This window comes from Lissotriton vulgaris, chromosome 11, assembly GCF_964263255.1.
Source record: "Lissotriton vulgaris chromosome 11, aLisVul1.2, whole genome shotgun sequence".
NCBI lineage: Eukaryota > Metazoa > Chordata > Amphibia > Caudata > Salamandridae > Lissotriton > Lissotriton vulgaris.
The window spans coordinates 721,565,921-721,584,214 of NC_141699.1; the positions used below are offsets into that span (position 1 = coordinate 721,565,921).

The window sequence follows — 18,294 nt, forward strand, 5'->3', positions numbered from 1 at the left end:
TCCTCCCAAATCCAATTGCTAGCTACTTAAGGTATACCACCTTGAATAATTAAGGCTCAGCGCTAAACTCTTGGGGCGTCAACCGCTCTGTGAGAGAAAGGAAGCAATTCCTTTTTGTTTAGTAACCCTCACACAACCTTTTGCGAAGGGCTTAAACATGTTGGCAAGACACTAGGGTCATAATCTCCTGACGACCCCTTTGTATATAATTTTTTAACATCCCCTACACCTCCACTAATAAAGGGATACCTGTAGATGGAGGAGGATTTTTATCTTTAGACCCCCCTGGCCTATCCCTCCTAAGTGCTCCCTGAAATATGGTCGAGCCCACCTTGACCTTTAGGAGTTAGGGTGATCCCGATGATGAAGCATGACACCACTAGGGTGTGTGAGGGTTACTAAGCAAAAAGGAATTGCTTTCCTTCCAGCATCAAGAGGTTGATGCCATGAGAGTTTAGCGCTGAGCCTTAATTATACGAGGTGAGATACCTTAAGAAGCTAGCAAGTCAATTATCTGCGCTGTTAGGGTGGTCTACTGTTATACATGAACATTATAGTTTCTTAAATCAAACATAGAAGAAGGTTTGTACAGCGCACACCCTAAAGTCTTGTATTTTGAAGTCCTCTTATATGTGATGAAAGAAAAAGGAGGGAAAGTGAAATAGAACAATCGCATAGGATCACACAATTCAGTAAAGTGGGGAAGGTGGGATTAATCCTAAGTTTTCTGGTTTTGCATTGTGCAGTTCAGCCACTAGATGTATGTGGTTTGCTTCCTTATACCCATCCACCTTACTACCCCTGCCCCTCTTGATCACCACCATCTTGGCATTGATGCGGTCCTTGGTCACATCACAGACCAAACTTTGTGTTCCTAGGTTAAATATCTTTGAGTGCCCATGTTCTAGACTCTTCCCTCCTCTATACCTCCACTATCTTTTTTTTAAATCCAACTAACAGACTTACATGTCCGCTGCTCAAATTAATTTCATATTTCCTTAAAATAATTCACGCTAATCATTTTTGGGTTCCATAGTAGTGTGCTCCTCGCCGAAAAGAGCTTTGACGCACTGTCAGGGTATTAAGCGCGATATGAATGTAATTACACTTTTGACATGGTTACCTGCAAAGAATGGACGTGGAAGGGTCCGAGCTCCCAACTTTGTGGCAAGTTGGAGTCTCAGTGTTGGCTCCCCATCCTGTAATTCTGGGCAAAAACGACGCGTCATCTCGTTCTTCCTCCAACATAGGGACATCTCACCCAACCCTAGGACATTTGGGCGTCGTCCTCCTTCCACAAGATGGAGCCCAGCATGACCTCAACATCAGCCCGGGGATCCAGCATGCTGCTTCTGCCTACCACCACCTGGCCTTCTACCCCTACGGCCATCTCCACCTTTGGGATCCCTACGGACCCTAGACCACCGCCCCTAAGTGCAACACCACCTGAACAACTGCAAGAATGTCATGCTCTGTAAAAAGGTAATATATAATTGTCCAACGCTAATCGCTTTTTAAAATGTTATCTTGAGTGATTTGCAACTTGTATATATGTAACTCTAACCACTAGTATCTGTGGTAGACGTATTTACTTACTACCATTCTTATGTGAATTCAGAGTTTTTCTGTTTGTATCTTTTCCTTGTGTGAATTTTCAACTTGTATATATGCAAATCTAACCACTACTATCTGTAGAAAGCTTATGTACTTACTAGCATTCTTTTGTGAATGTACAGTTTTTCTGTTTGTATCTTTTATGTAACTCAAGTACTCCGAAGTCCTTCTGTAATGTAACTGGTCCTTTTGTAAAGTGCACTGACACCCTTGTGTAAAGTTCGCTCTATATAAAATAGCATTAAATAAAAATGCAAACCTCCCAGCCACCCAACTGTAAAATTAAGAATAATAGTCCATTCGTAGTTGGTAACTTCATGTGAATTTATTGAAGATAGACGTTACAGGAAATTAAGTACATAAATAAGGAACCCCACCAGGAGCAGTCTGTATCTCGCTCAGCCCATAGATCAACTGACTTCAAGCTTACTAACATTCTAATTCCCAACATTCCAACAGACACATAAGCAGGCTGAGCATCACATTACATCCTCTCTCTTTTTTAATAACGAAAAGCGTCACATTACATCCTCTCTCTTTTTTAATAACGAAAAGCGTCACATTACATCATCTCTCTTTTTTTAATAATGAAAAGGAGAAACTGAGATGACAAGATAAAGTAGTGAATGGAGGAAACAATGAAGAAGACTGGAGAAACAAATAAGAGAAACTGAAGGCACTAAAGACAACTCAATCACCAATCTCTCTTTTCCCGAAAACAAACAACCAAAACACTCCCACTATCTCGCTCAGCCCATAGATCAACTGACTCCAAGCTTACTAACATTCTATTCCCAACATTCCATCAGACACATAAGCAGGCTGAGCATCACATTACATCATCTCTATTTTTTTTAATAATGAAAAGTGTCACATTACACCAACACAAGATAAAATGAGGACACTAGTCTAGTCTTCCCTAAATCAGACTCCGCGCATCTCACCCTTTCGACCATCATTAGATTATCAACTACCCCAAGATATGACCCCCCCCCAGCGCCTTGAGACCCTCGCTTTACAAACCCTGATTGATTGAATCTACTCCGCCGACCAAAATTAACTGTATAATGTAACTGTTGCTCATGTAAAGCACTTCGATTAGGCCTAGCGTCGATATCTTCGGGTCAAAATCGCTCCAAATAAAAACTGCCAAAAAAAAACCACACACACAACAGGTTGGTTGGGTTCGCGTTCTAGTTTTTCTATCCGGCCACAATGTATTTGAGGACCACGTCCGCTACTTCCGGGTTAGGCGTGTGTGTTTCCGGCTCAGCTTCTTTACAGCGTGTGCTCTCGTTCTGTTAGCCCAGCTATTCAGTATGGCCTTTCGTTGGTTGTTGAAGGCTGGGCTGTCACCCCTTCTTCGTGGGTGCTCGCCATGCACCCACGCAGTCTTGCTGAGCCACACCCGGGGAAAGAAACGCTGGTTGCGTCCATATCTCTTGTACTTGGCAAACAAGAGCAAGCTGGAGGTGCCCCCGCCGCCAACCCCTCGGTACGGATGGGGAGGGTGTTCAGGGCTGCACTACTACAGGAGACAGAGAATTAAGATAGAATTTTGTGGGGGCCTGATGAGATCAGCGGGCAGACATTTAACACTTTGGGGTATTTCTGTGGACAATGGGGGGACCGGACGGATCGAGGGATGCTACGGGCATATCATACTTTGGATCACGAAGAAGGGAGGGGTTTTGGGACGGTGTGACATTGGGGTATAGGTAGGTGTTGAAGATAACTTGGTCTCTAGGATGTGTGTGGGAGGCTCTGTATTCAAGGTACGATGTTTCAACGCATTTGAGCAATAAAGTGGCGGCTGGAGGTGGGGTCGGACAGAGCGGACGCATTGAATTGCTATTCACGGAAGAGCCCTTCGCACCACACACTTAAGGACAGTCCCGGAGTTATCCAATGCACTTTCAGCCACTCTCACTTGGTGTCCTTGAATACGCGCATACTTCTCTAAAAACGTCGTTGATTAGTGATCATTGATTAACCTGCCAATAGTGGTCAAATACACGGTATTATTTAGTATTTAGGTGTTATAGACGAGATATATTTTTGCATCCGTGCCCCCTATTTTTACGCTTGCAAGGTACAAGGACACTCGTCTAGATTTTCGTTACACTCCCAGTAAAGGCAACAACATCGATTAGCAAGTGAAGCTGTCGCTGCTGACCTCTGTATGTGACCTCGAGGTTATGAGTTTGAATTCCTACAAGGGCTAACCGAGACTTTCATCTTTCTGACGTCAATGAATTGAGGCCCATTACATTGGCTAATAGTAATGCCAGTGTACAGAGCTTGGGAATGGCAAAGTTGGAGCATTAAGGACGGATTCTTTTACTTAGCTCCGCATATAATTCCGGGGTTCTCCACCAAGAAGTAAAACAAAAAAAATACATAGTTTAACACAATTGATTTTTAAGTACGGAGAGAAACAGGAACATGGGTTAAGTCTGGTATGATTCAAGTTACACTTATTTTCAGGGTTGAAATGCCCCCTTTTTGTAACTGTTGTTTTTTGTTTACATTTAGATCTTTGTTGTGAGCCGTTGGTATATTGTACTTTATAATTTCTTCTTTGTATCGTTGTAAATATTATTCACCTCGCGTGAGGAGAATATGGCTTCTCGCGCACTTGTTGGCTGTACTGGCTGCAGAGTTCTCTATGCTTTTATTTAACGCACATCCTGGTTATGTCATTTGCTCTAGTGCCGTGTTTCTTTTTTTCATTTCAGTAATTTTTTATTGAAAATTGATTGAAGCAAAATACATTTCGTCTTTCTTACTGCCGCTGTGAATCTTTTAAGGTTGAACCATGCAAGGCGAAGGACCACTGCAGCTTGTGCCTTATCCCAGTGATCTTGCTTACTGAAATTGGAACCCACTGTGTGGAGCCTAGATACCTTGAGCAAAAATGCAGTGTGTTCATTCTTTTAAGTGCTCTAAAGTGGACAGGAGAACCTATATCTTAATGTCAGACGAGTCAAACCGGTTAAGAGTTAAGTGCTGCACTCCGTGCCATTACTCGAATCATATCCATGCTCGCTGTCGCAATCTGGATTGTATGGGAAGTGTTCAGCTTCATGCAATAACATGCAGATTTACGAATCTCTTCAAGGAAAACATCCTGCATCTCTGAATGTAGGTACTGCTGATGCTGCTCTGTAGATAGCCCCACAGTGTTCACTGACTTTGTCTAGGAATAGCCTTCACACTGGGTCATTATTTACTGTATTTAATACACAACGCTCCAACACAATCTGAGTGACTTATTGTTAGCCTTAAGGGATATGACCCACCCAAATACCTGCATTAAATTCTTGGGTATCATGTTATAAGTATGTGTACTTCTTTCACATCATTGTAATTCATCTGATAGTGCCCTGCATTCAAGAGTAGATGTGGTCATATTGTTAGATTTATCAAATTCAAACCAGAGCTACTTTATTTCAGCATTACTTTAGAGCCCAGTCGTCTTTCTCCCTAAAATTACAATCCTAGAGTAGTCTAGTCAACTCTATCCAAGGTCAAAACTCTAGGATCGTGGTGCAGGCCTTGAAAAACCTGAGAAATGTTACCAGACCTGCAGTTCTAGTGACTTACAACTTGACCTAACTGTAGTGTGCTTAAACCTTTAAACTAGTTTCAAATTGTGTGATTCTAGGCAAATTTATTTTAGTCACCATTTTCTCCATTATCATATATAAGAGCACGTTCACATATGAGAGTTCAGCATGTCTGCTGTGTATTAAACTCTTGTTTGATTTAAAAGACTAAACGTTTGCTTCATGTGTAATAAAAATCTACCCCACATACAGAGTACACATGACCCGACTTGCCTCTTAGTTCACTAATACCATTATCAGGGTGGGACAAGTGCCCACCAGATACCGCTGGTGCCCCCCCCCCCCCCCCCCCCCACACACACACAGCTGTCACTAGCTCTCAAATAGCCCCATTCACAAACTACATAAATGCAGTATGTCCAGTATGTTTGTCAGTTTACTGTACAAAATCCTCCACCTTTGCTGTCTGAGGAAGAAAAATAAACAACAATCTCCAGGATAACATAAGTAGCTATTTGTTAGAATACATAAGCAGACATTTGACCTCCGTCTTTGAACACTCTGAAAAGATAACAAGCACTGGCGTTGCCAATAGGTCTTGCAGTAGGAAAGTTTGAGCTATTGGTTTTCTAAATGACATTTAATTTTTTTGTTTTGTGATTTACAATGCCCATACTTTTAACTTTTCGCATTAGGAAAGTTTGAGCGATTGGTAATGTAAATGGCACTTTTTTAATTTATGTGTTGGTTTTGAAAATAGCAAAATTAATAGCTTTGTCAGTTACAATGTCAATAGTTTTAACTTTCGCAAAAGTGACACCTATAGCATTTGTAATGCAATGTGTGTTGTATTTACGTGACTTAGATGTATTGATATTACAAATAACTGGCTTTTAATTTTGTAAATAATTAATACTTAAATAAAAGTTATTGTAATTTATAATGGTAATAGCTTAAACGTTTGTAAATAAATTTTGTGAAGATTATGTGTATTTTATTGTGACGAAAATCCAAGAACATTGCATTTGCACCTACACACACATATGTGTTGTAGCACTGAGGGGTGTGAGGGTGAGTTAGTGTGTGAGGGTGAGTGAGGGGGTGTGAGGGTGAGGGTGAGAGTGTGTGAGGGTGAGGGTGTGAGGGTTGTGAGGGGGGGTGAGGATGAGGGGGTGAGTGAGGGTGGGAGGGTGAGGGGGTGGGTTTGTGAGGGTGAGAGGATGTGAGGGTGTGTGATGAATAAAAAAAATATAAAATAAAATACATTTGTATGCGCTTGCACAATGGCAATACAAAAATGCTCAATGCATAATGGCACGTGTGCATAAAGCAGAAAGTAAAGTCAGACATCAGCGAAGTAGCCATCTTTAAAGACAAAAGTATAGCCTTCTGATAAACGTAGTAACAACCAAAACATGCAGTTTTAGGAGGAGGCCTGTAGGTCTACCCAACCTGAGCACAGTATGGACACACATAGCAGAGAATTTAGAATCTGTCAGCGGACCACATACCAATGATATGAGAGTGCTTTTATATAATCTCCTTCTGCGAATAGTGCGGTGTTAACATCCTGCCTGTGTATCAGTCTATGTAAATCACATGCTACAAACATGTTGTTCTTGGGGTGACCAACGTGTTTGCTTTCCATAACCACAGGCCAGGTGCACATGAGGAACCATACACAGGCTGTGAGGTTGCCCGCAGAGTGTGTGTGGTTGCTTGACATAAGTATGTCTGTGCCTTGCTGCACTAAGCATGTGCGACACACAGTGATGTGTTTACACTAGCGTCATGATACTAATAGATAAGCTGCGTTTATTCTAACATGATGCAATAACAATGAAGCAGGAGAGGCCCAAATTGTCTCCCCTCCTGTAGTTCAGAGAAAAGATGAAGAAGCATCTCTTAAGGAGCATTACATCCACACTTAATAAAGCCCACTTGTTACTCACCCATTGTAAACGACAGTGGTGGTGGTTGATTTTGGAAAGAGGTGAGACGTAATACTTGCCCCAAATTCCAGGAAGCAGATAAAGTGACCCAGTCAGCTTTTTCTGGAAGATATTGGGGTATACTCGGGTGTGGGGCCAAATAGTAAATTTTAATTCACAATTTTCACAAACAGTTGCTTGAAAGTCATAGGCTATGACAGGGCACTGTTTAAATAATCAAGTACTTTCATGGTGTATAAATACTATGTAACCTGGTTACCAGCAAGACAGAAAGGTCCAAGGATTCCAAGGTTTAAACAATGCTTTGATAAGCTACTTTTGTAGGTAGTTGGAGACACACTCGATGGCTGTCCATGTTTCACTATAAAACAATAAAGATGTCTCACTGCAATCTGAAGTAGTTCTGGTCTTTGTATGACGACTTGAAAAAACGGATATTAATCCAAACAAGTACATTTATGATCTCTCATGGAGTACACACTCTCCATTCTTCAAAACTATGTAACCTGGTACCTCCCAGAAGTTGACTCCATTATTGTCAAAATGTGCAGGGGGTGTGCCTCCATATGTCCACTGCAGCAAAATCAGCATTTTGTCATAGTTGCCCCATTGACATGGGTTTCGCCTTATGCCAACAATGACATGCAATATGCCCATGCCAGACTGTTGCCTTTGATGCCACCTATATATCACGGGTGACAAATGTCAAAATGTACCTCTGGTATGTCAAGGTCAGCATTTTCTGATGTTTACCATTCAACCCCAACTTCCCATAGTTGCCCTCCCTAATAATGCCAAGGATTACCTCCGGTATGTCACCACAGGTGCCTCGTATGCCAAGAATGATCTCTAGTGTGCTAGTGCCAGCACTTTGCCGTCGGTGCCCCGTATGCCATTGCTCCAGCTGGTGTTCACAAATGCACTCTGTAAGCCAAAGCCGACTCTGTAAGCCAAAGCCGCCAGCTGCAGCGCTGAACATGTGCAATATTCAAGGAGAAATCTGCCTCTATGTGCTCATTCGCTGCCGAGGCTCGGCTCTTCAACTGTATGTGAGGGAGGCTGGGCCAGATGTGAAATAAATGGAATATTATATGATGAAGACCGGTTCATCTTCCCTGCTTTCTTGTGCTTTTCATAATATAGACCGATATTAGACTTATATGTTTTATTTCTTTTTAATTCGCTGCTCTACAGTCATGCGCAGGCTGAATATTCAACAGGCCCGTACTGAAAAATATATGCTATGAGTTCTTTTTAATCTAGCAAATATAATAAAAGAGAGGCTGGAAACGAGGGGCATATGAACAGGTAGTAGAGGAGACAATGGGATGGGAACTGGGTAAGGCAGGAATGGGGACGCAGAAAAAGAACACCAGGGAGAAAGCGGGAGAAGGAATATGTCGAGTATTGTTTACGTAAAGACATGGAAGGTGAGGGACTGCAAATGGACGGAATGAGGTAAACTAAGAACAAGAGCGGCCGGGAAACTGAAAGTACGCCGGCCACTGGCCAGCCATGAATAATTAGGGGAGGAGAAGCCGCAGAGCACACGCTGGGAGAAGCCCTTTGATGTGGTGGCGGCCGTGAAAAAATGCAATTAGGAGGGAGGCTGATGCGCGTGCTTGTTTGGTCACGTGATTCACGTGAACTCAAAGAAAACCGCACGAAAAAACCCTTGGTTTCACAAGTATTTTGAGCACTTGAATTCTCGCCATTTTCCATTCCTTCGGAATGGAAAAGGCGAGACCTAAAAACAAGATATGAAGGCATCTTTATTGCTCATTTTCTCATTCAAGGAAACCTGTTCTTTGCCACCTCAAATTCTCTTGCTAGACTGGGGCAGTAGGTCCTAAAAATTGCTCATCGTGCTAAAATCTGATTTGCCATAGCGAGTGGATGAGTAGTTTTCTTGAGGCTTGTGTTGGGCCCCACTACCTACCAGTAATCGCGTTTAATTATTTCAAGGGCCATTATTTTGATTGAGTTAAACTAATAATATCCACCCCCCAATATGGAGGAAATGGTGTAGCTACTGTGAACTGTTGTTCTGACCTTGTAATATTTTACAATACGGAAGATTGGACTTGCTGTAATGTTGTGCCTGTGCATCAATCATTTTTGGACTGTTAAAATGTGCTCTGCCGCAAATCTCTTAATTAAGTTTGTTCTAAAAAGACAATAATACCCCTTAACTGTAATGGATAATTATTTGTTAAACAGTTAAAAACTTTTGGAAATAGAGGAACTCATCAAATGGAACAAATATGGCACTAACGCTGAGGAATTTGCGTTTTTTACCTGTAAAAATGGAATCTCTCAGAAGCTGATCTTTTTCATGCAAATGATTCTATGGAAATTGAGCTTACCGCTATAAAAAATAGGTTGTTTTTTAAAACCCTACCTGGGATCTCTGCTGCAAAGACCACTGTAGGCAGCAGGTGTCTAATACCTAGATCTTTAATTTTCTGTTTTCATTTCTGAATAAAACTAAATGCAATAGTAATTGCGCCCCCTTCATTATTGTAATTGAAAACAATAATTTATTTACACTTTTAAATAAACTAAACTATTATTCGGTTAGTAGCAAATTCATTAAGGAGAAGGTACTCTGATATACTAAATAATTTTAACTTTTTTGTTTGTACCTAGCTTTTCACAGATAAGAATATACAGGAGAAACAGTCATAATTTTTTCCTAGGTCAGCTAATCAGGTGCCACCTTCAAGCCTTTAGATATGTGTTCTTTAAGATCTTCTGTGGAAAAAAAATGATAAAATAAAATCATTCAGTAATTTAATGTCCTGATCTTTCAACATGACACCATCTTTTATACTTTTAAATAACATATATAACATTAGAAAATGTACTAAAATGCCTTCAGTAATATCCACATTTATCGCTTGGTAAACTTTCTCTTCCTTCACCCCATGTTGCATTAATGTAACCTCTGAGATAGCCTTGTGCTAAAACTACAATACAAAATGGCTTCTGTATGTGCCATCAGTAATTTCACTTTTTCCTGTTTAATACACACGCCCAGCTAATTCCTAATGTCCAAGCCCATCTGCATGCTAACATCCTGCTTCATTTCTCAATATCAAGGTTTATCTGATGTCATCAGAAAGTTCCAATAGGATTTTTTACAGATTAATATGGCCCTCCATTTGTTGTACATTTCTGTGGGTGTTAATAGCTGTACCTTTTTTGTTTTCACATAGCCTATTTCTAATTATCTGTCCTTGCAGAATGATTAGAAATTATAGAAGAAAATCTGGAGTCCTCTTGGGCCTTGTGAAATTAAGGGTGGCTTGTTTATGAACTGCAGGGAAAGTATGTTCTCCTTTCAATATTAGAGTATCACCTGTAGTTTTGTTAGTCTTGATATATCCCATTTCATATACAACATAAGGGGACAAGTAGACCATTTAGTGCACATCTACGTAACTGTTAATTATAAATTCAGTTTTGACCATGTCTGGGGAACATTTCTCACTTGAAGCATCTTTAGTGCTTTTCTAATGTCTGTGGTCACATCCATCTCTGTGAGCCCTTCAAACATTCTGTCCCGCTTAATGCTATCAAACAATCCTCAAATGAATGCATGCTCACTCTGTCTTTTAACATGCATCATTACTAAAATGTATATTCTAAAAGTATAGCTGATTTTGCTTGTGTGTGTATGTATATATATTTTTTTGAGATGGTTTAGGATAGTTTCACTGTTACTCAGTACTAAAACAAATTACAATGACTGTTCTTGTGGAACTACTCTGCCACGTTTATAAGTGAAACTGAGTGATGGTTCCCAGCACCTTCTTGAATTGTTTTTTTTTTAACCAGATACAATTCCTACTGTAAGGTGAAGAGTAAGCTGTAATCATATGTACTATTTAATAGCATACTTAATAGACCCCCATATCTTGGGCTTGAACTGGTAACATTTTGCAAGTGTGCTGTCAAGCCCCATTTGCTTCCAACACTTTTTAGTTTTTAGAGCCCGCAGTGCATTATGGTGGGATAATTTCAATAGTTGTGGTCCACCCACTATTTCAATAGAAGTTAGTAGCAACTTATTGGTAAGTCAGGAATAGTTGTGTGCTCTCCAAATAACAATGACGTGCAGGCTTATCATTGGGAGTGATGCAGACTTCTTATTTGAACAGATTGCCCTCAATCAGATCCTCATCTTTGTGATGCACACTCGCTCCCAAATACCTAAGGAAGTTAAACTTTCAATCCAATGTCATGACAGTGGGTTCCATTGCGGTCTAAATCTGATCATTTACACAACGTGAAAAAGTAGTAATTCGCCCAGTTCATTTTCAAACCAGAGTTGTCTCCAAAACCATTCAGAATCCCCAATAACACCAACAGTGCCTCAGAACCGCTTCTCAGGTATAGGAGAGCACAATCAGTATAGAGCAAAACAATCTACCTTGGTCGCCCATTCTGATGCCAGTCAGCTCCTTTACGCCATAGGCGGCAAGCCAGCGGCTCCATGGTGATAGCGAAAGCGAGGGGTGAAAACGGGCGTATAGACATATTCACTGTACTAGTAGTGCTACAGCAGTCACTCCTGTGCACTGTTCTTACAATTTCAGAACAAAGTCACAATCCCAAAGTTTTCTAATCTAGTGTATGCATTTGGCAATAGGGAATTCGAGGACATTAATTCACCAACCCCGTTAGGCAATTGTGGACTTATCTGATTATAAAGTCTTCTTCCTAGCCAAGGGAATTCCAGATCCTCTTCTCATCAACTCCCTACTACTTTTGTGACTAACATGACACGTTGCTGTCTTATTGCAAATGACCTTGGGCTGCTGGATCGTGTGTGTGGGGGGTTTGGGGGAAGAATGTTGATACTTTTTTGGTTAGTACTCTCTTGTAGTTCATTGGATTCACACCTTGGTGATTGTTGACTTTCTAGCAGTCTTAGAAGCTAGTTTAAAGTAAATCACTAATGGAGTTTCTGCTCAAGGATAAGTCAGCCAAATTCTTCTCAATAATGCTGTGGAATGAAGCAAGTTGCTAAATGTGTTCAGTTTCAACAAAGTAATTAATATCTTTCTGACAACCGAGCTATGGATCAACATCCCAATTAAAAAAAAATAATCATCCTAAAACCAAGCAAAAGTGATGTTGGAAAAGGCCTGCTTGAAGTGATTTTCCTCATGAAGAGAAACCATATCTCATTATGTAATGACATTGTGGAAACGAGAATGTTCTTAGTTATGATCTGAATGAAATGGGAAAGCAATGAGTTGATTTTCAGCACAATGTTCCATGCTAATCTGTTCTTCATGAAATATGAAGCTGATAGTGACAGTTTGGACTAAGCTAAACTTTCTTTAATTGTGTTAGTACAATTACAAAATGAATCTGCACTGCGAATTCACTCTGGCTACTTTGGTTAATGCCCAACTGTCTTGTGATCAATTCCATGAGGCAGTTGCAAGACTGCATCATTGATGATACTTAGCCGTCCTGCCACATTAGTTTTTTAGGAAATTTAATTTAAATGTATTTAATCTCTTTGTAATTCCCGAGCTTCTGCTTGTTAATGAAAATTAAAGATTTTGTAATAGAGTACTTGATGTGTTTTGTTTGGTCTTTAGGCGTTGAAGAAAGCATGTGCAGGTGTTAGCATATACTTAGGTTTGCCCTAATGTACTTGTCTAAAATGTTAATTTTTTGTCCCATTCAGCTCAGCAAAGCCGAACTTTGACTATCATGCCGAAATAATTGCGTTTGGCCATCGACTGCATGAAACCTTTTCCCCCGATCTTCTCAAAAGGGCCTTTGTGAATTCCTGCTATATCAAGCAAGAAGAGACCAGGAGACGGGACCTTGGTGTGGACAAAGAAGTTGTTGCCCTAAACATTCGTGACAACCAAGAACTGTCTGAGCAAGGGCTCTCCTTCACTCATTCTTATCTAAAAGTCTCCTTCGAAGAAGCCTATCCAAAGATGCCTCCGACAGGGATCAGAGCGATTTTAGATTTTCTCACTGGGGAACATGTGTGTCATGTTGCATCCAACTTGGGACTCGAGGACTTGACTCTGAGCTCAGAGTTTCCTGTTCCACCAAATGTACTACAACAGACATTCTTTGCTGTGGTAGGAGCTTTGCTCCAGAGCAGTGGGGCTGAGAAAACCGAAATGTTCATAAGGGTAAGCTTTTTATAGTGTTCTAAGTTTCCCTTGCTCTCTGTACAAAAGCCTACATGCCGCACTATTTGAACTAGCATCCGTTGGAGTCCTTTGGTTTTATGGTGGTGCTTGCAATGCTTTCTGGATGCAGTAGCATGCCAGTGATGAGAAAGAGTGCCAGACGTTTGGCTTAGTTTAATATTTGAGGTGAGTAGGGTTTGGTGTCGGATGGTGGGTTATTAGGTTGAGTTTGGTTTAGCTTTTGTAGGAATGAGTCTTACCAGGATCTGACAGGAATTGGCGCATAGGACTATGGTGAGTGTTTGGACTGGAAGGTTACAGAGCACTGGAATGATGTGGTTAATTCTAGAGGCCCTACTGATAAGCAGATTAATATCTCCATCCATGAGTAAAAGGTCTTTGCGATGCCATCATTACAGCTGGGTAGTTTTTGAGAAAGCGATTTTTTTAAAGTGTTTTATTGAGAAAACAAGAGAATGTTCTGTAAATGGAGATGTAAACTTCAAGGCTTCGAAATTTGGGGATTTTCAGTTAATTTTAGGTATGGCATTTTAATGGGAGTATCTCACTGATGTTCTGAAATTGGGCACAGTGAGAGCTTACAGGTCATGTATTACTCAGTAGAAGATTTATAAGATGTATTTTGATTGAAAAAAAAATCCCTTTGAGCAGTAAAGAATCATGCTTTGTGAATGGGGGGTGGTTTACGAGGTCTCACACACGGTCCACATCATCTACCTTTGTGTGTTCGGCATGTTTTGCTCCATGTGGGAAAGCTATTTGGAAAGCTGTTAAGTTGTATTTCTTCATGGTTCGAATTAAAGAACAATTTCATATTGCCAAGTTGATTGTAAGGTTGTTCCACTGAGCAATGTTGTTTATGTGAAAGCACGACAAACTGAAAATGAGCCACCTGTTCCTGAATTTGTGACCTTACATACAGCTTTTTCGAGGTTCAACAGGGGTACCTAGAGTTTAGTAGAGCCCCAAACATTTTGCATCTCTTCTTCAGGCCTGATGTCTTGAATCTTAGAGTCTCGAGTGAGGCACGTGCATAATAAATATTAATTCAGCTTTCATTTGTATTTTGTTTAAATATCCTTTCTTGCCAAGTGTCACACCTTTTACTTAGTAACACAAAATCCAAAAAAGTTGTTTCATTCCCGTAATGGAGTGATAACATGAAAACTAGTCCATCAACTCTATGGTAACTCAGTATTAAAAAAATAACTTTTAGCCAGCCAGTTAAGTTTAACAATTGTAAAAAACGGTACTTGGCAATTTTAACATTTGCCATTTAATAGAAACCTTTCCAAAACTTTGGAAACTTCCAAGGTCATTTGGTATGAACTCAAATGACTTTGGACTGCGAATGTGCGCTGCCTCAGGTGGGTGCCCCTGTCTCATCCAGAGCACCCACACCACATACCATGTTGAAGGCCGAAGGTGGGCGCTCATGGCCCGTGGGCTCCCCAGCATGCACCCATTCTGAGCCTGCACTTGAAGAAAATGAATAAATTACACCGGATCCATAGTGACTGCAGTATTTTGTTTTAAAGGCCTAGGAGGGGCAGGGTATCCTTACCTGCCCCCTGTGTTAAAAAAAAAAAGTAATACAATTTTTTTTTGGTGGGGGGGGAGAACAGGTTTCAGTTCCTGAGTCCTAAAATGGCCGCCACACCATTGTTCATATGGTGGCAGCCAGTCAGATCTCATCTTAAGATCTGTCAGCTCTGTGGATCATCAGTGGCATGAAAGATACCAAGGTTTTGAGCCTTCATTTCTCAAACTACTGAACAAATTTATACCCAATCCCAAAAGCACACTTTTGTTAGCAAGATCTAGCTTTCTTCCAAATTTGGTGGAATCATGTTTTGCAGTTTTTGTGGTCTCGCTGTTCCATTTCCTATGGGAAAAATTAGTGAGGAAAATGCATTTTAGGATCCCCCCCCCCCCTTTTTTTTTTCTTGGACCTCCAATTGGCGGCTATCTAAATATTTTCTAGGAATAATTTGTGTAAATATACAGCACAAAAACTCTCATATGAATGGTGCACCCCTTGAAACTGCATACTAATTGTTTTACAGTTTCAGGTTTACCATGTGTTCAGTAATAGGGAAGCTAATCTTGCCATTGAGATGAACCTGTACATATCAGTACTGTAATTTGATTATTTACACGTCACTTTAGGATTCAAGTAATCAACGGTAAAAAAGAGATACAATTTGTTCAAGTAGAGCTCTGAAAACAAGGCCTGTGAAATAACTGTTGCTTTGAAAACTGTGTCTGATAAATTTGCAGGAACAAACTATTTTCACTACTAGGAAGGAAACCTTTCCACCTCGGTTAATTTACATTTCAGTAAGCATGTTTTTATTTACTTTTGAAGATGAAATTCCTTACCTGGGCATCAATTTGGGATGCTAAACAGGTTACATTTATCATCCATTTTAATGCTTGAAAAGTATCATAAGAACATTTTTATTCCATTTGAGCTGGGAACTCTGTTTTCTGTAATCGTTAAATAATGCAGTGGATGGTGATTATGTTGTGTCGCAAATATACATGCATATAAAACCCATTCATATATTTTTTTAGGATTTTTTGATTACTCAGCTAATTGGGAAAGACCTCTTTGATCTCTGGACTGTTTCAAACCCTATGGGGTTACTCGTAGAAGAATTGGCTAAATGCAATGTTTCTGCTCCAGAACCTCGACTCACCAGGCAGTCAGCAGCCAGCACAGTGCTACCAGTGTTCTTCGTGGGATTGTACTGGTGAGTGCAGTTGTCATTTGCAACCAGCGGTTTTGTGTAGTAAAATGCAGTGTCAGTTTTTACCGTACCTGTGTAGACTTTGCAAATCTTATGCGTCTTGAAAGATCTAATTTGTAATGTTTGCTCTAGTGATGATTTTCAGGTTTTCTAATGAAAATCGACATAGTCTGCTGGGAGATGATTAAATGTTTTAAATTGCATTTTTATTTGCTACTTCAAACAGTATAACCCCATTATAAAATAAATAATATCCATATAATAGTTCAAAGTAGCTTAAAAAAATATGGTGATGTCGCAGCTTGAACACATTGGATTTTAAGTTGCGTTATTTTTAAATGGGGTATTTTTGTATGAAGGCTGAGAGTCAAATGGCTCAAGAGGGTAGTGTGGCATCTTGCGGTAAAGGACAGTGTCCTACCATACAGCAGTTGGGTATAAAACTGTTTGTGAGCAGATTAGAGGCAGGTCAGCATTGCTGTGCCCAAAGGGGTTCAGTTAGTTTCTGGTGAAAGTAGTTTATGTCCTGAGGAATGCTTTGTGTATGGTATGAGTGGGTTGAACATTCTATATAGTAAGATGATGTTTGAAGAATGGCTGGTGGTTTGGAGAAAGGCAAAGAGACAGGGCAGTTTAGTTGAATAAAATTATTGCCAAAATGTAGGATGCTTTCTTGTTCCTAGATTTGTGTAGCTTCTGGATTTTTATCCTTGCTAGATCAGTGCTCTTCTCTTGTGGACACAAATGGATGTCCATAATCTGCCCTCTTACGCGCACTACTGCAGGTAAGTGCAGGAGGAATGTATCTCCAGTTACTATTAACAAGCAAACTGTCTTTAAAAGAGGTCGGGGACAGGAATGCAGCTTTTACTTGTGTTGAGCTTGGCCCTTTTGGCAGATTCACCCCTAAACTTTTTGCCTTTTCTGTGACCTGATATTGGTAGTTTTTGGCCTCTGCGCACTTTAGCACTGTGGCCCAGTGTAAAGTGCGTGCGCGCTCGGAGTGCATGTGGTGAGATTGGCCTGCCCTCCCATAGGAATGCATGGGGGATATGTGTGTTCCTGGTATGAGAGGAGTGCAGGGGCGAGTTTAGTATGTATGAGCTTGTGAGAATAAATGCTGTGCAATGGTGTGCGCAGATTTATGGTGACTGGTGGAGAAATGCCACTTTTAGAAGTTGGCATTTCTGTGTGCGGTGTGTCTGCCTGCCTGATGTGAATTGCATGTCTGGCTTGTGATTGACAGGAGCTGAGAGGTGTGGATGGCTCCAGGAGCCAGAGTGAGTCAGCCCAGTGGTGAATAGAGAGATCTGCATCTAGATGGGAGGGAGGAGTTGCACCTGGGACCTGAATAGGGCTGGTCCTTCCCTCCACAATGCTTGCTCCGCCCCCTGTGGTGCGTCTGATCACTGAGTCCCCACCTAACAATGAGGAAAGAGGAGCCTGGTAAAAGGAGTGCTCCAAACCCGGTTGCTTCTGGGTTCCCCAGCCCTGTGCTGTGACACAAAGGAAAATGGTGTATAAAAGAAGGGGCTGTGGCCCTGTTGGACAGGCCACGTGAAGTGCTTGCTCCCTCCCCGCACGACCGGGCCCGAGCCCGGCTCTTCAGGTGTGACACGCAACAACCACCCGTTTCCCGTCTCATATGGGACCCCTGCCCCTGGACATTTCCACATCATGGTCCCGAATCCCTACCGGCCCCCTCGTCCGGCTTGGGCGCCATCTTGGACACGGCACCACGAGGCTGCGTGGCCTCCGATCGACCCTAACCCTGGGCCTGGCCAGGCCCCGACATCCCGGCACCACCATCCACCCAGGAGGTGAGCGGACTACTTGGCAGGTCAATGGGAGAAAGAGGTGTCGATGGCTATCCCCCGCCAGGTGCCGATCGCCCCCGGCTCCCCCGGGCACTGGCTCCACCCCCCTGCTGGGTGTCTGGACTCCCTCATCCCGGACCTCCCGACCTCCAAGTGCGAGGGTCCGGACATCAAAAGGGGCCAGACCTATAACTGGGGCAGCTCCAGAGCAGGAAGGCAGTTGTATCCTGGAGTCTAGAGACGCAGTGAAGAACTCATCCTTGACGGACTACTGGCGCTGCCGTAGTCCTGCCTTGCGAACTATCGTCCTGCCTGCTGGCGCTGCCGCAACCTTCTGAAACCTTCATCGTCGTCGGGACCTGCTGGCGTGGCCACGGACCGTTTGTAACCTCCAC

At 41.7% G+C, this 18,294-nt stretch overlaps 1 protein-coding gene across 1 annotated transcript in view; it reads left to right on the forward strand.

Moving 5' to 3' along the window:
- The first annotated feature begins 2,864 nt into the window (after window positions 1-2,864).
- Window positions 2,865-18,294, forward strand: part of MRPL44 (mitochondrial ribosomal protein L44) — a 60,652-nt gene continuing 45,222 nt past the window's right edge. Inside the window, exons 1-3 of the mRNA XM_086943804.1 lie at window positions 2,865-3,109; window positions 12,843-13,308; window positions 15,907-16,085. Of these exons, the coding sequence (XP_086799930.1) occupies window positions 2,934-3,109; window positions 12,843-13,308; window positions 15,907-16,085 (821 nt within the window). The 5' untranslated portion in view covers window positions 2,865-2,933. The remainder of the gene's footprint in view (window positions 3,110-12,842; window positions 13,309-15,906; window positions 16,086-18,294) is intronic.